This window comes from Nylanderia fulva, unplaced genomic scaffold, assembly GCF_048542155.1.
Source record: "Nylanderia fulva isolate GAGA-0341 unplaced genomic scaffold, ASM4854215v1 Scaffold2, whole genome shotgun sequence".
NCBI classification, from domain to species: domain Eukaryota; kingdom Metazoa; phylum Arthropoda; class Insecta; order Hymenoptera; family Formicidae; genus Nylanderia; species Nylanderia fulva.
Window position 1 is genome coordinate 8357139 of NW_028190263.1, and position 25881 is coordinate 8383019.

The 25881-nt window shown below is 34.7% G+C and overlaps 2 protein-coding genes across 2 annotated transcripts; one reads left to right on the forward strand and one right to left on the reverse strand.

Annotated features, from left to right (window-relative positions):
• Window positions 1-377: 377 nt before the first annotated feature.
• Window positions 378-2388, reverse strand: LOC114937127 (uncharacterized). Its single transcript, XM_029310532.2, has 2 exons — window positions 2005-2388; window positions 378-1358 (listed from the first exon to the last, which is right to left on the reverse strand). The coding sequence occupies exons 1-2, from the start codon at window positions 2269-2271 to the stop codon at window positions 456-458; spliced, it is 1170 nt and encodes a 389-aa protein (XP_029166365.1). The 5' UTR covers window positions 2272-2388; the 3' UTR covers window positions 378-455.
• LOC114937128 (uncharacterized) lies at window positions 1988-25881 on the forward strand. The gene is made up of 3 exons (XM_085482183.1): window positions 1988-2801; window positions 14153-14350; window positions 25694-25881. The coding sequence occupies exons 1-3, from the start codon at window positions 2744-2746 to the stop codon at window positions 25828-25830; spliced, it is 393 nt and encodes a 130-aa protein (XP_085338309.1). The 5' UTR covers window positions 1988-2743; the 3' UTR covers window positions 25831-25881.

The window sequence follows — 25881 nt, forward strand, 5'->3', positions numbered from 1 at the left end:
TATCAAGAAAATATATATCACAAAACTTAAATAACTGCTCCAAAAACTAATGCATATAAATAAAACAAAAATAAGAAAATTCAAGTCAATAACTAAAATAAAAGTAGGAATTACCTTGACATACGAGATATAGTACAAAAAGATAACAAAAAAGAACTGAAAATAAGTCATGTGATTAAAACTAAAGCTGCCGAAAGGAATACTGTCAAATAGATAGTAAAACATCCTATATGTCACTGAAAAAAATTATTAACTTGGCTAAACCTTTCAACTAAATTATTATTTTGTTAATTGAACACATATTACTATTTAAGTCAAATATGTTACATTTAATTTAAATATTTTTATATATTCAATTAACAAAATAATATTTAGTTGAAAGGTTTAGTCAAGTTGACAAATTTTTTTTCAATGTATGTCATGTAAGGTAGAACTATAACTATATGATATTTTGTTCAAGACATGCTTTTTTCAGTGCACGTGGAGCACACAGAGCACGTAGAGGAAGTGGTGGAGCTGGTGCTCCAGCACGTACTAGAGTTGTTCGTATCGGACCGTGACGACGGACTGGAACTCGGATCGCTCAGTAACGGTTGATGCAAGTTCTTCTCTATGTCGCACCACTCGGACTCGAACAACGGCAGCGTTTTCACGTTCCTCGACGGCGGTGGTTCACTTACGTCGCTGTCGCTCTCGCTCAACGTCGACGATTTTACTCCCACCTGCGCCTGCACCTGATCCTGCGTAGGCAGATCGTAATTGATGGTCTTCACGCCGTACATGTCGCAAATTATTTTTTTGGGTCCCTTCTCGACGCGATTGGAGACGCGAGTTCTCCGTTGCTTGATCAGCTGATCCTCCAGACTGATCTTCTTCAGGCGAGGAACGCCGTAAACCACGTACGGCTCGATCGCGGAAGTAGACAGCGTGGTCGCGGAAGAGATTTCGTCGTCGTTCATCGAGAAATTGATTACCCGATTGATCTTTTCGAGGTTCACCTCACCATCTCCCACGAAAAACTCGGTTTCGAGAAAATTCGTGGCGCATTCCATTTCCGAACTGTTCCTTTCGTCTCCGATACCCTCGTCGACGTTGTTCCCATTGATGTCTTTTTCTTTGTCGTAAAGATATTCATTGACAAATGCGTCGACCGATGGTGATCTATCCGGAGATGATTTCAAATCATCCACGTCGGAGGTCAGATCCACCTGAGGTGTGTAATAATATCGCGCAACGACATCCGGAATTACTGTCGATCTATCGTCATCTGCAACCGAAGCAGCCGACTCCTTCTCGTTGTCCGATACTGACAACAATTCTATATTGTTCGCTGCCGACCCGTCATCTCTATGAAACACCTGTAGAAAAAAATTGTTTTAAATCACGCAACATTTTTTGTCATTATAATATTTCTCTTACTTTTTCAGAAAATTATGTCCATCCGATATTTTATATATATATATATATATATATATATATATATATATATATATTCTTTATTATACATCTCATAATCTTTATAAACTCTTCTAATTAATATTATTAAAATAATTATTATATACGTATTTATTTAGTGCAATTTTTTATATTAAATGCTGCGCACGATTTTAATTAAATATAATTAAATAAGAAATTTTTTGACATTTGTAATTATATATAAAATTGAGAATACGATGCATCCATTCAATAAATTGAATTGTTTTTTTAATAGGATGATTTCTCAAATAATTTAAACTATATTTTCTCTCATTCCATTGTATATATAAGTATATATATAAATATTAAAGAGACAAAATCACACCTGAGCGCGCATACTTGCTCTATGATTAATTAATTAATTTTAAGTTAAAAACAAAGACAAAGGTAGCTCAATCTTGATAAAGAAATACAAAAATGCATATTTTACATTTAATATATCAATAACTCTGAAAAATATATGAAAAAAAAACAGAGCTCTATATTGTTTATTTTTATTTTCACAGGTACCAATTCGGAGAAGCTCACCTTTCTGATGGAGATGGACGGGATGTCGATGTAGCGCGAGATGGGTCTGTACCACGTATTGCAGTTGCTGTGCATATTGTGAAAATACACGCGATCGGGATAGGTTTTAGAGTGACATTGAATCCAGCCATGATGATCGACCAAGTCACCGAATTCGTGCACGAGATACGACGTCGTGTCGTCGCGATTGTCATCGATTATCGTTCGCTTCGGCGACCAGGTGTCCACGCTTTCCTCGCTGTTGAAATCGGTCGACTCGGAATACATTACGTCGGGAGAATCGCGGAATAATCACGCGACACTGTGCGAAACGCAAATCGCAACGAAAATAAACACACACACACACGTGTCGATTCGCACCAAAACATCGATAATCGACATCTAGCGGTATCACCATGCGTTAAGACTGATTACGCGGTCACGTGATAAAGGATTCGGCAACGTAGATCCAGACAGAGGGCACCCTGGGGTGCCAATTTCTAGTGTCCCTTGAATTATCTAATACGCATTACCAATTTCACGCATTATACGTCAAACTTTAGTGCGTTGATTGGCTGCAAAGCTCGAGAAGTTTTCTGTATTGCAGCCAATCAACGCGCAGTAAAAAAGTTTGTCGCGCGTGTGAAATTGCACCCTCCGAATTTCAAATAGATCTCGTATTCGCGCGCGATGTAACAAGTATTGGTTCGTCGCGAAATTTTACTCGGGTGTCTTTCGTGAATGCAAGAGGCGACCAACGATGGAATCACGGCGATCCTTTCTTCGAAACAGGAAGAGAAGACTTCTGTGCATTCGAGGTAAGAGAAGGTTCTGTAATTTTCATATAAACAAATTGGCTAGAATTGTAAGTGAACTTGCTTTATGCGGGAGCCGCCATTTTAGGTTAGTTTTGCACTTGCATAAAAAATATCAAAATGTTTGTCGTACCAGGCTTCGTTTTCGGAGAAAAGCTTGGAAAATATTTCATGGAAAAGGAATTCATTGAAAGTTACGAAAGAGGATATTACTGATGCTTCATGCTCTTCGAAAACGGAGCCTGGTGGAATACGGAAGATATTTTACACTCTCGATTGAGAGTTTTTTTTACGAGGAAAATTGCTTCCTTTTTTCTGGTTGCCTAAATTCATTAGGCTGCTCGCGGTTTCAAACAGCCGAGATCTGAAAAGGACAAAAGAGGTCAGGAGGTCTTGACTGACCAAGACGCGGACGTCTGAGAGTTTTTTCATCCATCTTTTTCCGGAAGAAACGTCGGCGGAATGCGTAATGCAATACGGTCGGTGCATCCCGATGCACTGCATAGTTTATTATTCGTGACGTACATATGGGAGAACGCTCGGCGATCCCGCTAAAAAATCTGCTTTTCGTCTTGTTTTATATTCTTTTTTTTCAATAGCCATTTTTTCCTGAAATTCTGTATTTTCGATCGGTTTAGAATATGCAATGAATGTATGCAACAGCTGTTGTGTGGTCATTTGACACTACGTGCAGTCCTTTTTCTGCACATTCTCAAGTAAAAAAAATGTATAAAGCTCATTTTTTAAAATATTTTTAAAATGTTAAAAGAATTGATTATGTTCCATTTTATTCATTAAAAATGTATGTTTAACGTTAATGTAATATAAATATTTATTAAAACGTTTATTAAGTATTTATTTTAGTAATGTTTTATTGATAAAATATTTTATTAATAATATTTCATTAATAAAATTTTAATAAAATGTTAAGAAAATAAATATTTAATAAACATTAAATTTTGTATTACATTAACGTTATAAAAGAAATGTTTTTTTAATGAATAAAAAGGGATTTAACCAATTATTTTAACGTATTAATATCTTTAAAAATGAGTTTTAAATATTTTTTGCTACTTGGGTTTATACATTTTTTATTCGTAATAACTTTATACATATGCATTATTTATTCTTATATTTATAATTAAAAAAAATAATTTCTTGCTTAGAATTTATTTGTTCCGTAGAAATTCTGAAAGATATTCAAAATATAAAAATTTTGCAAAAGAGAATATATTAAAATATGTGCAGAGAGAATAAAAATAAGCATTCTTATTCTCTGTACAGTTTAATACATTTTTTTACAAAATTGTTACGTCATTTTAAATATAATCTTTTATAATTTTTATGTGAAAAATGAACTTTAGCAATAAATAAATAATGATTTTTAATTATATAAAATATATAATAAATAAGATATATTACTTCAAATATTTTTTCATCTGATCTTATTAACTACGATTTATTTGCATAATGAGAATTAAAAAGAGAATTAAAATATCCAATGTTGATGAAAATAAGAAAAGTCTGCGCTGCTAATTACGTATATGCTTTAGAAAAAAATCCTTGGCACCTTTGCGCAAATAATCTCGTTTAGATTATGTTAAAGGCCGAATCGTGATTTACAATCATGACGGACTGCTCTACTTTTCCGCTTCATTATTAGGCTTTTCCATACCTATGACCTCGTCTATAGAAAGTAATAATACGATGCTGAAAAATCCAATGCTGACCTTTCCTTTCTAAGACTATTACTCTTGAATAAAACGTTTACCTCACTTCTTCTTCTTTCTCTTTCTTTCTTCTTTTGATATCCTCTCTCTTTGTCTTTTGAGAATCTTTATAAATTTATAAATTTGTCTAAAAATTTGCACTCCATTTCTTGAAAATCTATTATTGTTGTGTAAAATTTTATGTTAAAAATTTTTTTATATGTTAAGAGAATGGATATATTAGAATATTTAATAAAAAAACTTTAAAATATTTTTAATTACATTTAATATTGAAAATTAAGAATCTTTCTCTTTTCGAGCTATATGCAAATACGTTGCATCTTTATTTAAATCCTTTTGTTGAAAGAAAATGCGAGAAAGGGAACATGGATCTGTGCAAGATTTAAGAAAGAGCTCACGTGTAATATACTGTAAAAAATTGGTAAATTACTCCACAAAAATTTGTTCCCTATTTCATGAAAATCCATGATTACTGTGTATAATTTTGTTTAAAGATTTTTTTATTTGTGTAGAGAATGGATATATTAAAATATATTAGAATATTTAATATAAAAACTTTAAAAAACTTTTAATCACATTTTATATTGAAAATTAAGAATCTTCCTATTTTTCGAGCTATATATATGCAAACGCGTTGCTCTTTATTCCGATCCTTTTGTTGAAAGAAAATGCGAGAAAGAGAAGGATGAATTTGTGCAAGTTTTGAGGAAGAGCTCGCGTGCGGTATGCTGTAAAAAACGACACAAAAAAACAATCAATAGACGGTTAGGTCTACCACGAGCATCTCGTAACTCGAGAATTTCTCGGACCTTTGATCGTAGCGCGAGGGATGTAGTTCTTTATTCGTGGATCCGTTTGTAATCGTGCGCAAATACAGTGCGCGCGGATATGAGGTTTCCTCATTCTTCTCTCCTGCTCGAACGGTCATATCCGAGTTCCATCCGGCTTTTATGACCGCGGAGGATGGTCGGTATCTTATACGTTAGTATCTAAAAATAGCAGCTACATGCTGCAGTAATATCGCAAAAATACGCACGAGTATGTTTAAGCGTCGAGTGTGTAGCGTATTCTCGTTAAATTACTTCAATAAGGACTGCGCGTCTTGTAAAATAGACTCCACTTTCATATTCACGAGTTAAACGGGCCTTACTTATACCGGGGCTGCTTATTCTATTCTCCTTAAGAGTGATAAAGAATCGGAGAAGTACCGGATACGATAAGATATACCGTCTTAGTGATCCTCGAACCCGCGCAAAAATTCCTCTTCATGTCGAATACCTACATGCATGCGCGCGCGTTTACGCCTGAGTTGTCTCTTCGCCACGTATGCCTGCGTTCGCGGAATCCGTCGTGAGAGGAAATGTAGTAAAAGGAAATGGTAAAAAGACGCCAGTCTTCGGGGAATTTATAGTTTAAAAGAATCTGTGTGCAACAACACGCGCACGAGAAAGAGGTCCGTAAAGTTGTGTCCTCACTGGAGCAACAACGAGCAACTTTTTATTGCTAAATGTTTCCAAATATTTCGACATATATGTCAACGACCACATTTTGTCCATACCTGAAGCGACATAATTACAGAAATATTTGGGTTTTGTTTCTATTTCCAATTTAATCGCAACTGTGTCGCTGAGAATTGAAGGTACTGTTGCTCATATTTCTTTTATCTTTGCTGCTTCGAATGGAACACGCAACAACAATTTTGTTTTTGACAATAAAAATAATGAGAAACTTTAAGAAACTTTCGGCACCTTTTTTAAGCAACATGGAACATCAACAAAAAGTTGCTCGTTGTTGCTCCAGTGAGGCCGCAGCTTAAGAAACTTTCAGCAACAACTAGCAACCCTAACAGCACGTAATATAGCCGAAGAACATTCAGAAGATATTCAGAGAACATCCGAATATCCTCTGAACATCTTTCGAATATATGTGCTGTTAGGGAACTTTTTCAAGAAACATAGAACATTTTATTAATGTTCTCCGGTGAGGCCGCAGCTTAAGAAACTTTCAGCAACAGCTAGCAACTTTTGAAAGAAATATAGAACATTTGATCGTTGTTGCTCTAGTGAGGACGCAGTTTAATGACGATAACAACGACGCCGACGATGACGAAGACGAAGGGAAGAAAAGCCATGTGCGCGAAGAAGCGCAAAAGGAGGAGAAGGATGATGATGAGGACTATCGAAGTGAGGTTCGCGTTGCTTGTGACGATGGCGATGTTGATGGTAGTGATGGTGATGGTGGTGATGGTGGTGGTTTGGACCGTTAGTTGGCCCCAGCACCAGCGGGAGCGTTGTCCGGGCACTGCGCGTTACTATTCCCCATCCTCTCTCTCTTTTACCACCGCATTTCTCTTCTCTTGTACACGTTGGACGCGTTCTCTCTCTCTCTCTCTCTCTTTTTATCTCTTTCCCTGTCCCTCTCCTCTTTCTATACCTCTCGGTCAAGCCCGCATTCATTCTCTACCGCGGACTTCCTCGGGACGCGACCCTTCCGTTGCTGAATATGGCTGATACTACCTTCCTCCATCTGCAAAAAGGCGCACCAGCCACGAAGAATCTGCGTGTTTTGCACTCTTTAATCCTCGGCTGTTTGCCGTATTCCCCGTACTTGATTTTATACGAGGAATCTTGCTCGACGAAGACATCCAGACTCCTCGTCTGGTTTCTTCTGATTGATTTGGACTATATGTTTCGAGAAATGATATCGCTAATTTTCTTTTCTTCAAACTCGTCTCGATGTATCTATACAATTTGTAATCGAAATATCGCTAAAATAATTTTACATATTAAAATACTATTTAAAGATATTTTTATATAATTATAGTGCACATTTCGATATATTTTTACATTGATTTTTAATTATTTTACACTAATAAGAATAGAAAGATATGTAAGAATGAAAGCTTTTTCCGCAGAAAATGTGTTTGTGCGCCATGTTTTTATTCATATATATTTTTCGCATCATTAATTATTCATACGAGAATGCAAAATAAATTCCACGTGGTTAGATCTTTTTTTTTGCCACCACTCGCAAAATAATTTAACATTGAAGACGAATTTTTTGTTTATCATAATTTAATATGTTAACAGATATTTTCATGATTTTTTTCAAGCTTTTATAATTTTAGAATTTATATTCATAAACTTGAAAAGCATTAAACGGTTAAAACATGTAAGTCTTTTACATTACAATACAGTAATGGCTATTTATAGTAAATGAAAAAGAAGGTGATAGCGAGTGTTCACTACCTGATCATTCATATTTTTTTCAGAACAACATTTTTATAATTTTGTATGAGAGATTCTAGAGAAAAAGCTAAAACAATTTATCTTTCTTCACATACCTTATAACTTATTACGCAACAGACGTTGTTGTATTTGTACATCTACAATAGTACGCACATAATGATACCATACATACACAATGAGTGTATTATTTCATTCACACGATGCTTAATAAGATAAGATAATCTGCACGGATAGATTCGTTAGAATTTAAACGAGTCAATCTATATTTCTGCAATTAAATGAAGATATTAATATATTTCAACAATTTAATTCTCAAGTCAGTATATTGATTCATAAAACCAGCCGTGGACAGAAATCTTTATTAAATTTCACAATTATTTTCTTGTAATTATATTTCATAAACCAACTTAAATTTTGAAAAAATTGTTCTTTGATATCTTAGAGAGTTTGCGCAACATTAAGACATTTCACGAAATACTTGCGAAGAGATGAATATACATATAATTATGATGACCATCCGTTCTTTATTTTAGAGAACAATCCTTTATTTCAAATAGCTATCCTTTAGATTTCTTTATTTTTCTAAAACTCAATTTTATCCTTTATTTTTAAAATGTCCTAATGTCGTAATATTAACATGAGAATTAGTACGAAAACTGTAGAACCTCCTATCCGGAATATATTTAAGAAACCAAAAGGATTTGTTTCAATATAGTCGAATCAGTTTTAAACTCTAAGAATATATAGACTTTTGATAGTCGCAGAATTATTTTTTTTGTTCATCGATCTTCACTTTGCAAACCGATTTGGAAACATGTTGAAACACAGCTCAAAAATGTTCAGATCCTTTATTATCTCTCGGAAAAAATCTGGTCACCATATATACATATGTAATTAAAGCACACGATACTCGCACTAAACATAGTTTCACTACCAAACGATGTAATATTTATAGTTATCGATCGAATGTTCGTTTCGAGACGACTGTCGACGAAACGACATTGTTAAACGAACTGAGTTGAAGCCGCGGTTTGATCGCTGGGCCAGTGGGTCCCCTCGTCTGCTGCTTCTCTTCTCTCCGCAAGGATAACAGTTCACGGGTGTACCGTTCACGCTAACGTTATCCGCGCCGTTTTAACATCGTATCTCCAACTTCGTCATGATAATCGAAAGTAAGAAAGTGAATACCTGGATGGGTGAATGCGGTCAGACAAGCAAACAAGCACGAAAATTATTCGACTTGTCAAAGCTTGACAATTCTCTAACGCAACAGCTGATTCGATTAATCCTAGCTCGAGAAATAAGTTTTCCTCGGATTTTTTTCTATTTTATTCCAGAAATCATCATTTCGAATTCATTAAATTCGTATAAATTTTAATAAATATGTATTTATAAAAGATAAAAATTTAGGAGGATGATTCTTTTTATTATATGTGACACTTTTATGCATGACAATAATTTATTACAGTCTTATAATATTTATTATCGGGTTGCATTTAAATTTATACATTTTCTGAGTAAATTTAGAGTTATTTTCGCGCGCACGATTATATGTCTGCGACGATGGCAAATTGTTCGAGAAATACAGAACGAAGGAATTCTTACGTTACGTTAGATCGGTCGTTTCTGATAACGATCGTAGAAACGCGGAATAATTCTCCGTCGCGGCTCGTTCGTGCGTTGAACCTTCGCAATGTGACCTTGTTAAAGAAACGGTTAACGGGGACACGCTATAGATCGCAATGTCGATATAACGATTCCAATTCAAATGTACGGCGCGCCCTTGACACGTGCGTAAACAGCGAATGGCGACAACTCGATCGAGCTTCGATCGCGAAATAGATAGACGAATCATGCGATAAAACAGATTGTTTATCACCTTGACCCTTGAGGAGCCTCAGATTTTTCTGATACCACAATCCTTGACCCTTCTGAAATATCTTATCAATCATGCGATAAAACAGATTGTTTATCACCTTGACCCTTGAGGAGCCTCAGATTTTTCTGATACCACAATCCTTGATCCTTCTGAAATATCTTATCAACGTCAATTAAATTTTAAAGACGAAAAATGGTATGCAATGTTTCGTCAATGAATCATTTAACATTTATTAATTAATTTCCGGTGATCGTCATCGGTCCATCGGTTTTTTTTTCAGCTGAACTGGCTGCACAGTTCAAAGTTTATCTCTTTCCTTCCAATGTGGAGAAAAGATGAACTCTGAACTAGCGCAGCCAGTTTGGCTGAAAAGAGCAGACCTCGAAATACGCCGCTTTGACGACCTCGTGTAGCGAAAAGTCGGATCTTGCCACTTGACGGAAGGCGGCTGCCCGTTAGCCGGGTGATACACAAGCTCCGGCAAAAGCGCCGGGAGGCGCATCTTCTCGCGCCGACGAAAGTAGGATCGCGCTCGATTTTCACTCTCCGTGTTTTCGATTACATAAGTAGCCGTTGAACGCGAAGACGCGGCTTACGGTTTAATAAAACAGTTATGTTCGCTTGCATTCAGCGCCGCTGTACTTGAAACCCGTGTGCTCGTTGACTCCTTCCTTGGGCCGCGACGACTTTATCAGAGGACGGATTAATATATCGAGTTCGTATATATTCGTCTTCATCGGCGCATACTTTGCTGTGTTTCTCAGTAATTTCGCGTAAAACGCGAAATAATATGTTTAATTAGTCCTAGTCTGCGAAGGGTGATTTAAGGTGACTTGAGAAGATTTAAGAGAAAAATTATATCGATCCTACAAGCTTTAAACTCATAGAGATTAGAACTTAAGACAGCAGTTTGGAGCTTTTTATCATAAAACTTAGGGCTTAAATCACCATAAATCATTCCTTTCTAGAGTAGGACTCGCGAATCGAATCAAGCGCGAATTCAATTATATACATAATTGCTTCGAGGACAACAAGGGTGTGTTAAAAATTGCATTTATATTCGACCGACATCGGGTTTCAGTTGGATTCGACAATTTAATTTTATGGGGTGAACGCGAGATCTCACTTTTGTCGTCGCGAATAAAAATCTAATTTGTTTCTCGCGACGCTCTTTTCCCCCGAGGGCCAATCGCCCCTCGCTAAACGGCGAACACTTTCGCTCATCATGTCCTTGGGAAGGTTGAACGCACATCTGACGATCCAGGGATTACCTTACCGTATGCGTAACGCGCGGCGCGACACGATACGTTCCGTTAGAACGACCCTACTGACTCGATTCGCCGGCACCGAACCGACAAGTGCAATCAGGGCTCGAGGCGAGCAGTTGCATCGCCGCTAAAATTTATTCATCGATTATCCTTTTAGCGATTTTTAACGATACATTTATTTCCAACACATCTTAAATTCATGTATTTAAAAAAATGAAAAAATAATACAATTACGAAGCGATATATCAATTTTTTTACATTTTTTAAATATGAAGATTTAAATATATAATTTAGTAAAATTACAAATAAAAAGACTTTATCTAAGTCTGCTATCTTATTCGTACACGGAGATAATTTTTTCTTAAAATTTACCCTGAAAATATTATGGTAATCATGAGTCAATATGGTATTGAAAGAATTTTACAAGAGTTTTCTCTGATTAATATTTATGACAAAAAATATTAATATGCACATACTAAAATTAAGCGAACATATTTAGATATTGATATTTTTTATTTTGTGGTAAGTATTAAGCAGAGCAACTTATTCCAATTCCATATTGTCTCATGATTACTATATGATTTTCAAGATAAATTCTTGAAAAAAATGTTGTGTATATTTTCATGTTTTAAATATAATGTAATGTAGCAGCTTTTAATATATGTCTTTCTAAATTTTATAATTTGCTTCATCAAGAAATATCTAGAACTTGATATGATGTAAGAAAAATGAATATACATATCTAGATAAAACTATATTAGAATATGAACAGCAGATTTAAATATTCACGAAAGATTTTCCTTGTTTATTATTTATTTATTGGAAACAGACTGGATATTAATATATTTGTATCATGATGTACAAAATATTCCTTTTAAGATCTATTATTCTTCGAGAAGTTCCAGGAAAATGCGGAAACCGGTGTTGTTTCTTCTACAGGAAGAAGTAGCCTCGCCCAAGTAGACATAATGCTTGTCAATATTAAAAAAAGGGATTTCTTCTAAATAATCAGCGGCTTGTCGTGCAAAGACTTGACGTATACACATACACACATATACGAATACTTGTCCTATTCGTGACTATCCGTCTAACGGTGTCCGGATTGTAACATTCGGCGATTAGCTAACGTCTGATTGCGCAATGTATAAGTTACGCAACGCGGCAACATGATTTGTAAAAGTGTTACGGCTGTGGAATAAATGCCTCGTGTCCGTCCTCCTCCGTCGTAATTCGTTTTTCGGTCTTTATTCTTCGTCTCGTGTCGTCTCTCTCTCTCTCTGTCATCGAAGCGAGTCGACAAAGAGCGAGACGAAAAGAGACAGAATGAGACGGATTACTCTCGAACTCTCACCCACAGCCTTGACCCACTGAACCCAGGCGATTCTCGATCTCACCGAATCTTTTTCTTTCGCACAAGACAATCGTGCGGATCGCGAAACAAAATCTTTATCACGAAACTTCGGCTGGATCTTTTTGGAACTTCTTTGGAGATAAATCAGCGGTTCCAAGAGAGTAATTCGTAAATCGTTACTTATAAATACTCGTAATTTGCCGGTTCTGTCACTGAAGTTTCATTTAAACCGCCATCTTTTCATTTTATTTTTCCATTACATATACATATATAATATAATGAACGGTTTGTTGTTTGATTAATTTGCATCTCTTCGCCAGGTAGACAGACAGACGACGATAAGCTGCGAGACTCGGGTGAAAATTGTATTACCGATATTATCTAACGATGGAAAGTAGCGCAAGGCCGCTTTCTTCTTACTCAACCGACTATTACACCTGAACACTGTAACACGCCGGCAGGCTCTTTCTCTTTTCGAATCGTCGCGCTGTCCGCGGAAGCGAGAAATTAATGCGGTCGTCGAAGAATCGTTCTTCCCGAGGAGAAGAAACGCGTGGAAAAGTGGATTTTTACTCTCGAATGCCTTTTTCTAGCTACGAATCCATTTTTTTAACAGACAATCTATATGTATATACGTACCTAATATGTATGTATGCTACGTATGCGTGCATGTCTTTACGTAAGTCAATTGCTGAAACACGCTAAGAAAACAGATTGTCAATATTTCCATTTGCATTACAAATAAATCTCGTTACATCTACATTCGACATTTTTCCTCCTTTTCGTACAATACATTTAAATACACAAAACATAGTTGAGAATTGCAGGTGTTTTCTTGGCATTTGTCTTGTTATTCATTACACATTCAATTTAATAATTTTTAATATCCATATGGATGTCAAAAAATTAATAAACATATATAGGTATTGGCGTCCGAAGGGAGAGGGCAAAAGGGAGCATTTGCTATCCCTTGGAATCAGTGAAAAATTAAGTATTTGATTTTCTTTCGAATAAACACTGGAATTTATTTGCATATTTAATATGAAAAAATAAAAATTAAAAAATTAAGAAAGAAATCAAAATAAAAAACAAAAATTTTAATTGTGCCCTCACCTGGAGAGAATCCTCATGGATTCCATCCTTTATTACAATGACTATTGAAATATATTGAATCATCGGTGTACCAAGTATTGAAACATTACATCTCATAAGATATAACTAGACGTTTAAGATTACCGAAAAAATCCATCAGGAATTTAATTTTATTACATATGTTATCGTGACTAGTACGAGTAATATTACATATTAATCTCGTGAGACTCGCGGATAGAAAAAGGAAAAAAAGGCAACGTAAATGAAGATTGAAAACGCATACATCAGGATGCGTAATGCTTGTTATTACACGTGTCTCTTCCGCGGTAACGGGATAAGGAACCAAACCGACCGGCCTACTTACGCGCGGACGTTCACGTACATTGAGCCGAGTCCCACGAATCGCCTCGAGACCCAAGACTTGGCTCATGTGAGCAAGCGTGACACGCAGCACGTAATCTCGACAATTTATAGCCGAAATCACCAAACAATCACCGTCGAGGTGGTGAACTATTCGCGAGGTCAAAACTGTTCTCTCTTATCATTAATTAATATACAGAAAATGTATACACACGAGAAGTGTGTGAACATTTTAAATAATTTACTTCTTCTGTTACACGATATTACGATACTGAATAATAGTATAAAAGTTTATGTCTAAATAATACAAATTATTTGCAACTAATTATTGGACTCGTACCTATATTTGACAAGGAAATTATATTGAAAAATGTTAGCTATCAATATTTTTTATGCGCTAACAAGGTACCTGAATTTTTGTTTCAGTGAAAAAGATAGAGAAGATCGAGATATTTGCCGAAGAATCGGATAGAAGTATGGGAAATAAACTGGGAACAAGAAAATTGATTCGATCGATTTTTCTGTCCATTTTGGCATCGCTACAAGATCGACATACGTATAAAGTTATTCGACGGGAATCGCTTCTTGAGGAATCGCGCGGTGAGCATCCAGACCAGCCAACAGGTAGGTACGCGAAAGAATTTCATAATTTGCTCAACTGGCAACATAGCGGCTAACAAGAGCAAAGTTACGATGCTCGCTGGCTCGTTGAAAACCAATTTCAGCTTGTCGCGAAGCCGCAAGTTTCAAGCAAAAAAGAGCGACCATTGATTAGCTTCAATTTTATAACGCAACCGGATATAACACCGGATTCCACGAGCGATATGCATACATATATCTTTCGATTCTTTTTTTTTTGCACGCGATATGATCACAAATTCTTCATATTTTTTATTCTACAGTAATTGAGATTAAAATTTTGTTTATTTTATTCTCCTGCAAAACTTTTAGATTATCATGTCATCTTAATCTTCCGGATATCGAATGAATATTTTTTGATTTTATATATATTAAAATATTATATATATATATATATATATATGTTAAATATATGAGAATCTTAAATTCTTTAAAATTTTAAACGTGCTCAAGCTCTTGTAGTTGCCAGATAAATTTGTTATAATTTCTCTTGATCGCGTTCCATCATATCTTTCATATATATATATGACAGCGCATTCTCTGTCGCGGCCTCGCTCCTATTTCGGACGAAAGTTCGTCGACTTCGACATTGAATTTTGGTGCTCGGCAGGTTTTCGTTTCGTAACACCATCACGTGATTTCACCGCGTGATTCGTAATGTTTGGTCCTACATACATATACGCGGCCTACGTGGATCGACTAAACGTCTTGTGTACTCCCGGCCTCTCTCTCTTGCCTATCCAGGCATTCGAATCTCCCATTACGCCTTCGGTTTCTCCATACGCGGCGTAATCGAATGTACCTCAATTAATTTTTTTTTCCTTTGTAATTTACAATATTACATTGTCAGGAAAAATTTATCCAATACAAAGATTGGACGTATGAACATCTTCTAAATTTTATATTATGCTACTCAGCTATACGATGGAACAAAAGATATCCTATTAAATTATTACATTTTTTAATAAGAATTTTTCAATTTAAAGAAATAATTTGAATATGTGCATGTCCAGTTTATAGAAACATTAAGGTAAAATATTTAAAGATACGCGTCAGAGTTTTATTTGACAGAAATAATATATAATAATGCTGAAAAAAACATAAAAATTCAGATGACGAAATTATCATCTCTTTAATCCCGAATCTTGTATATTCGATGTAGAGTCACCTTGAAATAAAATTCGCGACATCATAGCATTTTCGATGGCACTTTGTATCGTACGTTTGTGTACGCGCGGTTGGCGATTGCTTCATACGAATATCTACCAACGAAAGAGATATCGCGCGGTATACGCTTCAAGACCTTCACCGTAGAGATCTTGAACCGTAGCCGGCGCGAGACCGGTACCAAGATGGCGACCATGGCCGAGGAACGAACGAGCCGAACAGCCTCGGCGGCGATTGTGTAATGGCGGCGGCTCGAGTCTCTCGCGGAGAGACCCACAAGAGAGGTGAATGTCCTGCGAGGCTCGTGCCCCTCTCTCGTCTTCTGCATAGTCTCCTCTCTCTCCCCTTCCCTCCACAACCCCCCATTCTCCCTCTTCACTCTTTTTCTTTCGCGGACTCGTCTTTATCCTCGCTACCACGGGACGACGACGAATGCTAACCGGGGCTAGCGAAGGCTACGAAGCTCGCCGAAGCGAACAAGTGCACTACCGACTGACGCGGAACCTCATTTCGGCTAGGTGTCATCGTCCTCTCGTAGGTAAACAACATTTACCGCGATTCCCTTCTCTCCTGCTCCTCCTCGGCCCCTCTGCATCTAATTCGGGTGCGCAGGAATGATATTCGTGTTCTCCAACGTAAATGACATGTTCTTCCTTCCGCGAAATGAATGCCTTTAATAGCGATATTTTATTCTCTTTTTCATATTTTTATTTTTCGCGATAATAAATTTGGTGAAAATTTGATAACGGAACGCAAAACCAGTACGTTTGATGTAGAACGATTGACGATAAAAAATCTAGACTTATATTTATTTATTCCTCTTTTTATCACAACTGCATCGGGATATTCAATTACGTCGTAATCCGTATCTTCTCATCTAGGTATGCAATCTCGCATCATTTGCATCATTGGTTCTTACGTTAAACTGTGATTATTTTCATCATCGATCGATGCACGTGAGAAGATACATTGATCTTTACGCTGTAGTAACTTATACTTGATCTCTACACGTGTCTGACCCGAGGAAAATTAATCACGCGATTTTTCCGCGATCAAATTTAGTGCACTTTTATTAAGATGCAAATCGCGACCATTCCTTCTTTAAACGTTTAATCGTCTTACAATTAGATTTGATTGATCGTAAACGTAAATGGATGTATGCATTTGCATTATTTTAATACACACGTGCAATTGTTAATTAAAAAAGTCTTTTGCAAATGGTTTAATGGTTTAATGACGTAGCGATTTAAAAAAAAAAAGACGGAGAAAAAACCGGTGTTTGTCGAGTCACGTCGTAATTGAAATTCATTCGGCGAGAAACTGCTGGAAAAATCAGCCTCGGTATAAGGATGAAAAACAGCGCGTCGCACAAAATGGCGCCGGTGCGTTTCACGGCATGGAATCTGATATTACCTCACCGTAGCCGCGGCAGTGACAGTGGCCTTCTCTCTTCCGTTCCCCTTTTTTTCCTCTCCAGTCTTTTCTTCATCCGTCTATTTCTGTTGTCAAGCCCTCCTTTTCCGTTGGACGGGTCACGTGTTGCCATGAGGAAATTGTACTAATTGTAAGCGCTAATTATACTAGCTCTACGGTAGCCATTCCGAAAAAAATCTCTGGTGAGAAATTTTCAACACGCGAAGTAGGATGTATTTTAATTGTATACTTCATTTGTAGAATCAATCATTTTTTTAAATATTTATTTACAACCACCCTCGATTCACCCTTTAAAATCATTCTGAATCTCTCATCTCGTTCTATATTCATCATTAATGAAAATATTGGAAAAGACACATGATTCTACACACACATACACAAAATAACATATTACACGGAAAAAAATTTTCTCTTAGAATTCACTCTGAAAATCATGGTAATCGTATGGGGGGACAATATGGTATTGAGAATTTTATAAGAGTTTCTTTGATTGAATATTTGCCGCAATAAAAAATATTAATATGTACGTAGTAAAATTAATCGAACGTTATTTTATATTTTATTGTAATAGATATTAATAATTTTAATTGGATCGAGAAATTCTTATAAAATTCTTCCAATATCATATATCTCAAGATTACCATATGATTTTTTAGGGTAAATTCTAAGAGAAAATTCTCTCTGAGTATTAATTACTTAGATTGTTAATTGATAAAAAAATTTAGTTTTAAAATGATTCTTTTCTCCAAATATTAGTATATGTTTATTTCAGAAAGTGATTAAAGGATTGAAGCTTTTTTTAGTGTAGCTTAATAATTTTTTGTCTTTATAACAATGACAATTCGATCTCTCTAGCGCGTCGTAGATGAGAAACGATATTTTGTATCGACGTTTTCGGTATGAAAAGAATTCGAACGCTGGTCTCGACTTGGTGACTCACAAGTGTGCCATGCGTGAACCGCAAGCTCGATGAAATAATCGCCTCATCCATATTTAAAAGCGCGTATCTCGCTATGAAAATTGTGTCATATTCTTCACGCGATTACGTTGTACATCTTGCGCGATATATGCGCGTACATACATACACATATATATTATATTGTATACATGTATATGTATATTCGCATTATCCTTATGGCCGAGAAATAAAACGTCTCGCGCAAATTTACGAGTAGAAATGTCAGACTGTGGAACGCGTGTAAAGCCACAGTCATCATTCGCGATATGTTAATCCTGTCTCGGAGAGCGACATTATGTACATTATTCATGTACATTATGTACCAGGTTGAACGATAAGGGACGAAGAGTCTCGTGCATTTCCGCGATTGACTTCCTTCCGGTTAATCGACGACGAAATCGCTCGTAGAATTTAACTCAAGTTATCGAGTTCAATAACTTTGCGAAAAAAATATATATTTATAAAATATGAAAATCTTAATATGTAATTCGATCACATAGCAATTTTTTTAATTCTTACATATTTCTACGAAAGCTTTAGTGTGGAAATCTTAATATGTAATTTAAGAAAAAACATATGATTTCATCAGCAAACAAGCACGACGTAGAAACGAGATGAACAAGTTGATGTAATTATTAGTGAAGTTTACAACAGACAGTTAAAAAAATATTCATGAGCTCATTAATACAGATTTGTGTAAAGGATACATTATTGCTTTCTTGTGGAACTTTTTAAACTACATTTGTAGTTTGTTGACATAACTCCTATATAAATGTTCTATCAATTATACTTTAAATTAGAATATACTCAAAGAATTTAATGTATCACGGGAAAAATAAATTTTAGCCGTTTCTATATTACACATGAAATTTAGTTATTATGCTTAAATTTTAGGTGTGATAGTTGATATGTTTTAATTACAGAATTCTCCGTTTAACTATAATTAAAAAATATTAGTTCATCTAAGTTTCAGATTGTAATATAGGAACAGCTAAAATTTAGCTATGGTGGCTACATTTTTTCCCAGTGTAGCCTAATTGTTTATAACTTAAAAATCATGATTTTCGTAAGAGAAAGAGAAAAATTTTAGATCATTTAAGTATGTTATAGAATGAGGAAGGAGAGAATACTAATTTACAACTATTTAAGAAAATTATTACCAGGGTTGGGTAAATTAATGATTTTTTAAAACTAAGTTAAGTTAAAGTTAGTTGCTTATAAAATTAATTTAGTGAAATTAAAAGTTGCAAAAAATGAACTCAATTAAAATTAAGTTCAGATTAAATTAACTAAAGTTAAATCAAAAGTTAATTTTTGAAAACATTATTTATATTAAATTAGAATTTCGTTTGTTAATTCTTTTAAAATTTATAATAATAAATGCCAAAGAAATTTTAATTTAGAAATATATTTGTTGGTAATTACAATTGATGACAAATGAACTATAAGTTTAAGGTAAAAAATAACTAGTTGAAGTTAAAAATTAATACAGTTTAAATTAACTAAGCTAACAATAAGTTAAAAGTCATTAATTTTTTAATTTATTTTTAACTTTTAACTAATGAACTAGTTATTATACCCAACCCTGATTATTACTAATGCAAATAGACTCGTTGCATATCCGCGTGTCACTTGCAGGCCAATTTTTACTATATAATACACTACTATATAATTTAGCGAGTCCCGTGGGACTCGCGAGGATGCGAAAAAGCTGCGGATCCTCTCGAGGGAAAGAAACGGGATCAGAAGGTCACTGCCGAGCACAAGCGCGCAAAGAGTTTCCTCTTGATGTGCTCGCCTCGTTAAGGATCGCCCGAGGGGTCGGATCCCCTTCGTTCTCTCGCACTCCTCCTCTTCCTTCTTCGGGGAGAGCCTGGTCCGTCTTTCGCGCGAATCCCGCGGGCGCGAGCGGTGCGTTCCTTCTCCTCCTCGGCATGCGGTAGGTGGGTGTGTAGGACATAGCGGACTCCTGCAGTCAAGGACACGTTCCGCTTGCCCACACAATCGCGTCTCACATTCACCGTCCTGTCCCGTCCCGTATCGTTGCGTTGCTCCGGCTCGATGCGCACGTGTATACGTATATATATCATATATATGTGTGTATAGGTGTGTGTGTGAACGTCGATTTGCTCGTACGAGAGAAATAAAGTTTATCCTTTTAGAAATATTTCAGACAATTATTCATTATCAAATCTTCACAATTAATTGTTGATCGCCAGTGATAAAATTTTCACAAATAATAAGATGCAATTTTTTCGACCAAAAACTGGCTATTCATTTATTGAAAATAAATACACACCACTTTTAAATAATTATTAAATTTAATAAACATTTTAATTATATATTGATTAAAAAATAAATATGATATATACTTATATATATATATATATATATACTATAAATAATCAATAATCAATAAATATTTTAAAAATTATTTTTATAATGATAATTAAATAAATAATATATTTAAATATATTAATAATTAATAATCTATCTCTCTATATACATATAAATATTTTATTATTTTAAAAAATAATTTTTTATTATCATTTCTTTGATTTTTTTGACGAGAAGAATAAAAGTTTGTCATTTTAACGAAATCGAGGGAAAATGAGATTAACGTTGTCATATTTTTTTTATACCAAAATCAAATTTCTTGACTCTTTTTCAAATAATTAATATTTATATTTTTATATAAATATTTCAATAATAATAAATATATTATTATATTTCTAAATATATTAATAATAAATATAATTAAATATATCATGATTATAAAAAAAATTGAATTCAGCTGGCATTGCGATTTCGAGTCGGAGCAAGTTTCCTGTTGTACCTGTTTCAAGAACGTGTCAGGGATAAATCTATTTTTCTTTCGCAAAAATGTGTCACGTGACCCGTATCCGCTCGCGTCCTTCGTGATATTATCGTAATAAGAATAGAATTACCATTCGCCTTATTACAAAGTTGCGAGGCAAATATGCCGATTGCCTTCAGGGACACCGTTTACCCTCTATCCTGTTAGCGGGGAAGGAATGCCGAGCGAGAGAAAGAGAGAAAGAGACGCGCTCTCGTTGGCGAAGGATTTCTCACGACATCGCTTCGCCGCCTTCTCGAAGATCCCGATCATTCTCGGATCCATTAAAACGAGTCGGCGGCGAGCGCGACAAAAGGAGACTAGCCGTCATCCGTTGCGCGAAATACCATGCAATTTCGTGGTGAATCACGTTTCGCCGATCCTTTTTTTTCCCTCTCTGCTCTCGCGTCCTTAGGCGAACATTACCGCTCGGCGGACGTCAAGAAGGCTTCTGTTTTCTCGCATAATCTTCATATTAAGGTGTGGAAGCGCGAAAGCGAGGAGAAAGAGAATTTTTGATATTTTTTTATCGATCTGTACGCGGAGAGAATTTTCTCTTAGAATTTACCCTGAAAATCATGATGATAATGGGACATATGGTATTGGACGAATTTTATAAGAGCTTCTATGATTAATATTTCTCACAAAAACATTAATATCTACTACAATGAAATATAAAATATGTCCGACTAATTTTATTATGTACATATTAATATTTTTTATTGCGGTAAATATTAATTAGAGAAACTTTTATAAAATTCTTCCAATAGCACATTGTCCTACTATCATCATGATTTTCAGAGTAAATTCTAAAAGAAAATTCTCTCTGTGTACTATTTTTCGAACGCAGGAATATTAAACACGACGATCTTGCCTCATAATTCGATAAAATCATGATGATAATAGGACATATGGTATTGGACGAATTTTATAAGAGCTTCTCTGATTAATATTTCTCACAAAAACATTAATATCTACTACAATAAAATATAAAATATGTCCGACTAATTTTATTATGTACATATTAATATTTTTTATTGCGGTAAATATTAATTAGAGAAACTTTTATAAAATTCTTCCAATAGCACATTGTCCTACTATCATCATGATTTTCAGAGTAAATTCTAAAAGAAAATTCTCTCTGTGTACTATTTTTCGAACGCAGGAATATTAAACACGACGATCTTGCCTCATAATTCGATAAAATCATGATGATAATAGGACATATGGTATTGGACGAATTTTATAAGAGCTTCTCTGATTAATATTTCTCACAAAAACATTAATATCTGCTACAATGAAATATAAAATATGTCCGACTAATTTTATTATGTACATATTAATATTTTTTATTGCGGTAAATATTAATTAGAGAAACTTTTATAAAATTCTTCCAATAGCACATTGTCCAGGAATATTACACGACGATCTTGCCTCATAATTCGATAAAATCATGATGATAATAGGACATATGGTATTGAACGAATTTTATAAGAGCTTCTCTGATTAATATTTCTCACAAAAACATTAATATCTGCTACAATGAAATATAAAATATGTCCGACTAATTTTACTATGTACATATTAATATTTTTTATTGCGGTAAATATTAATTAGAGAAACTTTTATAAAATTCTTCCAATAGCACATTGTCCTACTATCATCATGATTTTCAGAGTAAATTCTAAAAGAAAATTCTCTCTGTGTACTATTTCTCGAACGCAGGAATATTAAACACGACGATCTTGCCTCATAATTCGATAAAATCACGATGATAATAGGACATATGGTATTGAACGAATTTTATAAGAGCTTCTCTGATTAATATTTCTCACAAAAACATTAATATCTACTACAATGAAATATAAAATATGTCCGACTAATTTTACTATGTACATATTAATATTTTTTATTGCAGTAAATATTAATTAGAGAAACTTTTATAAAATTCTTCCAATAGCACATTGTCCTACTATCATCATGATTTTAGGATAAATTCTAAAAGAAAATTCTCTCTGTGTACTATTTCTCGAACGCAGGAATATTAAACACGACGATCTTGCCTCATAATTCGATAAAATCATGATGATAATAGGACATATGGTATTGAACGAATTTTATAAGAGCTTCTCTGATTAATATTTCTCACAAAAACATTAATATCTACTACAATGAAATATAAAATATGTCCGACTAATTTTACTATGTACATATTAATATTTTTTATTGCAGTAAATATTAATTAGAGAAACTTTTATAAAATTCTTCCAATAGCACATTGTCCTACTATCATCATGATTTTCAGGGTAAATTTTAAAAGAAAATTCTCTCTGTGTACTATTTCTCGAACGCAGGAATATTAAACACGACGATCTTGCCTCATAATTCGATATATAATTGCGGTGAGAAATCTAAGAGTCTTCCAAAACAGCTCGTTATAAAGCATCGCAAAACTTCTATGATGATTCAGTTCAAATTGTATTATACATGTATATATATATATATATATATAGATCGTTAATTGGCTAATTGGTACGAGCACGAGCTCGGCGAGATAAATCGTTGCGAGATAAATATACATGAAAAATTAATCAAACGTTGTTAGGATTTTTATCTTTATACTATACGTATATCTTTCCGTGTAAGACGCTCGATATATGTGAATACTTCGATATATAAGTTTATTATTATAATCATCATATGTCAATTTTAAATATTTTTCATATCGGAAATCAGACGCGATGACTGTATACGTTTATTGATTTAAATGCATCTTGAAAACAGGACTATTACAAAGTCCTGCCGATCAAATGATATTGAAATTTTACGTTCGAGTTCATTCTTTTTAATTATTATCGAATGGCAACAAAAATAACTTAATGATCAGCTTAACGCTGGACATCATGCAAGAAACTGTCTGCAATACATCATTATAAATATGCGTATGAATATAAATTAAACGAGACACGATAACGTTGATGGCACACAGAAAGAAATTTCTCTTAGAATTTACCCTGAAAATCATCGTAGGACAATAGGAAGAACTTTATAAAATTTTTTCTAATTAATATTCACCATAATAAAAAATATTAATATCTACCACACACACAATAAGATATCAAATATATTCAATTAATTTTACTATGTACACAGTAAAATTTATTATGCACCTATTAATATTTTTTATGTTTTTTATATTAATATTTTTATATGTGATAAATCTTAATCAAACTCATAAAATTCTTTCAATACCGTATTGTCTCATAATTACCATGATTTTCAGGATAAATTCTAAGAGAAAATTCTCTCTGTGCGCAGCGTTCGAAATTTGAAGATAAGAGCGTCGCTAATTTTTATCAATCAAACAAACTTTCTTCACAACATTGCGTTATTTTATTTGTATATTATTTTAATTGCTATACGTATACCCAAAATATGGCAATTTGCGATGGAGATTTAACGGGAAAGAAATCGACGAGCAAAAAAAGGATCCCTTTGTAAGTAGAAAAAAGATACAGACTGCTGGAGATACGTCGATTATTTGATCGATAGTAACAATAATGCGAATTTAACTGCACCACCGTAACCAAAGTATCCGAATAGCATATTATCGACGTAACATCGTACAAGTAAGTAATAAGTCGGCGGGAAATAGGCAGAAATAATCGTGGATTATAAAGTGGAGAATGGCGTCACGCACAAGAGAATACATGGGGTTTGTAAAGAAGGAACGGCCAAGAAGAGAGAAAGAGATGAAAGCAGTGAGGAGGAGATGGAGAAGAAGACGAGAAGCGATCGGCAGAGAGGAATAGGATTCGAAGGAGCGAAGAAAGAGAGAAGGGGCAGAGGAAGTGAAGCGAATTAGCGAAGGTATACGACCGAAAAGGAGGCCACGATCGTTCGAGTAAACAAGTGTCTTGTCCGCGGACTCGAGAGAGACCAGTTCCACCTTCCTCCCTCTTCTCTCTTGTGTTCTTGCCTTGCGAATCCTGTCGCCGCGCCGTGGCCTTTAACGCGCGTAATCGCTTTCAGAAGTACCCGCGTTATCATTCCGGATGATGCGTGTGAAGCTATAGCATATTATTTCATGAGGATCGTAAATGATTCAGTTCTGGCTTTATTTTCAATAATTCCTGACTTTGGAGTTTCAACAAATCATTCTGGCGACCAAAGAAAATACCTAATAAGGGCAAATTGATAAACCACCTTCGGCATCTTCTTTATCAGTAATTATCAGGATTAAACAAATTTGTACTTTTACATGAGTTTAAAAAGAGTTTTGTCTTCTAAAAGCAAAAAATATTAATTAAAGAAGACAACCGAATACCTATAAAAAATATTAAAATATTAATTATTATTTCTAAATTAATTATTATAAAAATATTAATTATTATAAAAATATTAATTAAAGACAACCGGATAGATATTGAGATGAGATGCTCGAGTCGATTTTCGAGAATTATAATTATTCGAAATCTTTTCTAACGAATCCTCCGTCGAGTTTTAATTAATTATTAATATTAAGTCATGTTTAAATATTGCGCGCGCCATTAGAATGAAGTTGCCGCTGCTTGTAGAGTAGCGAACAACTTCGGTCATTACCGAAACGCCGCGAGTACCAGGCAGTTCGAGCTGCGTTCCACTGTGATTAATTAGTAAGCATAATCATTTCTAACCTTTGTATTGTAATATTTATCAATCGCACATCGTAATGTCAACGTTCATATATAATCATAATTATTCATATAACATATTTCGCGAGAAATTCGATGCAAAATTTCTTGCCAACGATCAACATAACCCTACCTAATTTGATCTGTTTTCGCGCGCGCGAATGGTTGCATCTATTATTTCTATTATGTATGTTATAATAAGATTGTTCTAATATATGTATGCATTTTATTTGTTACAGGTTGCATTTCGATACGCAGTGCGATTCACGCGTCGTGTCGGGAGTGCCGTGTAAAGTTTCGCGCGTCGGGAGTGCCGTGTAAAGTGTCGGGCGATCGTAATTATTCGTGTTTTCGCGAGGGAGTGCTATATATGTGAAGGATCAAGAGAGGAGGAGGCCCGGGTGGCATCGGGCGACAGCGGGGCAAC

Coding starts and splice junctions, on each gene's coding strand:
- LOC114937127 (XM_029310532.2), bottom strand. CDS start 2,271: ATGTATTCCGAGTCGACCGATTTCAACAGCGAGGAAAGCGTGGACACC. Junction 1,359..2,004: donor CGTCCATCTCCATCAGAAAG/GTGAGCTTCTCC, acceptor TTTTTTCTACAG/GTGTTTCATAGAGATGACGG.
- LOC114937128 (XM_085482183.1), top strand. CDS start 2,744: ATGGAATCACGGCGATCCTTTCTTCGAAACAGGAAGAGAAGACTTCTG. Junction 2,802..14,152: donor AAGACTTCTGTGCATTCGAG/GTAAGAGAAGGT, acceptor TTTTTGTTTCAG/TGAAAAAGATAGAGAAGATC. Junction 14,351..25,693: donor GCATCCAGACCAGCCAACAG/GTAGGTACGCGA, acceptor TATTTGTTACAG/GTTGCATTTCGATACGCAGT.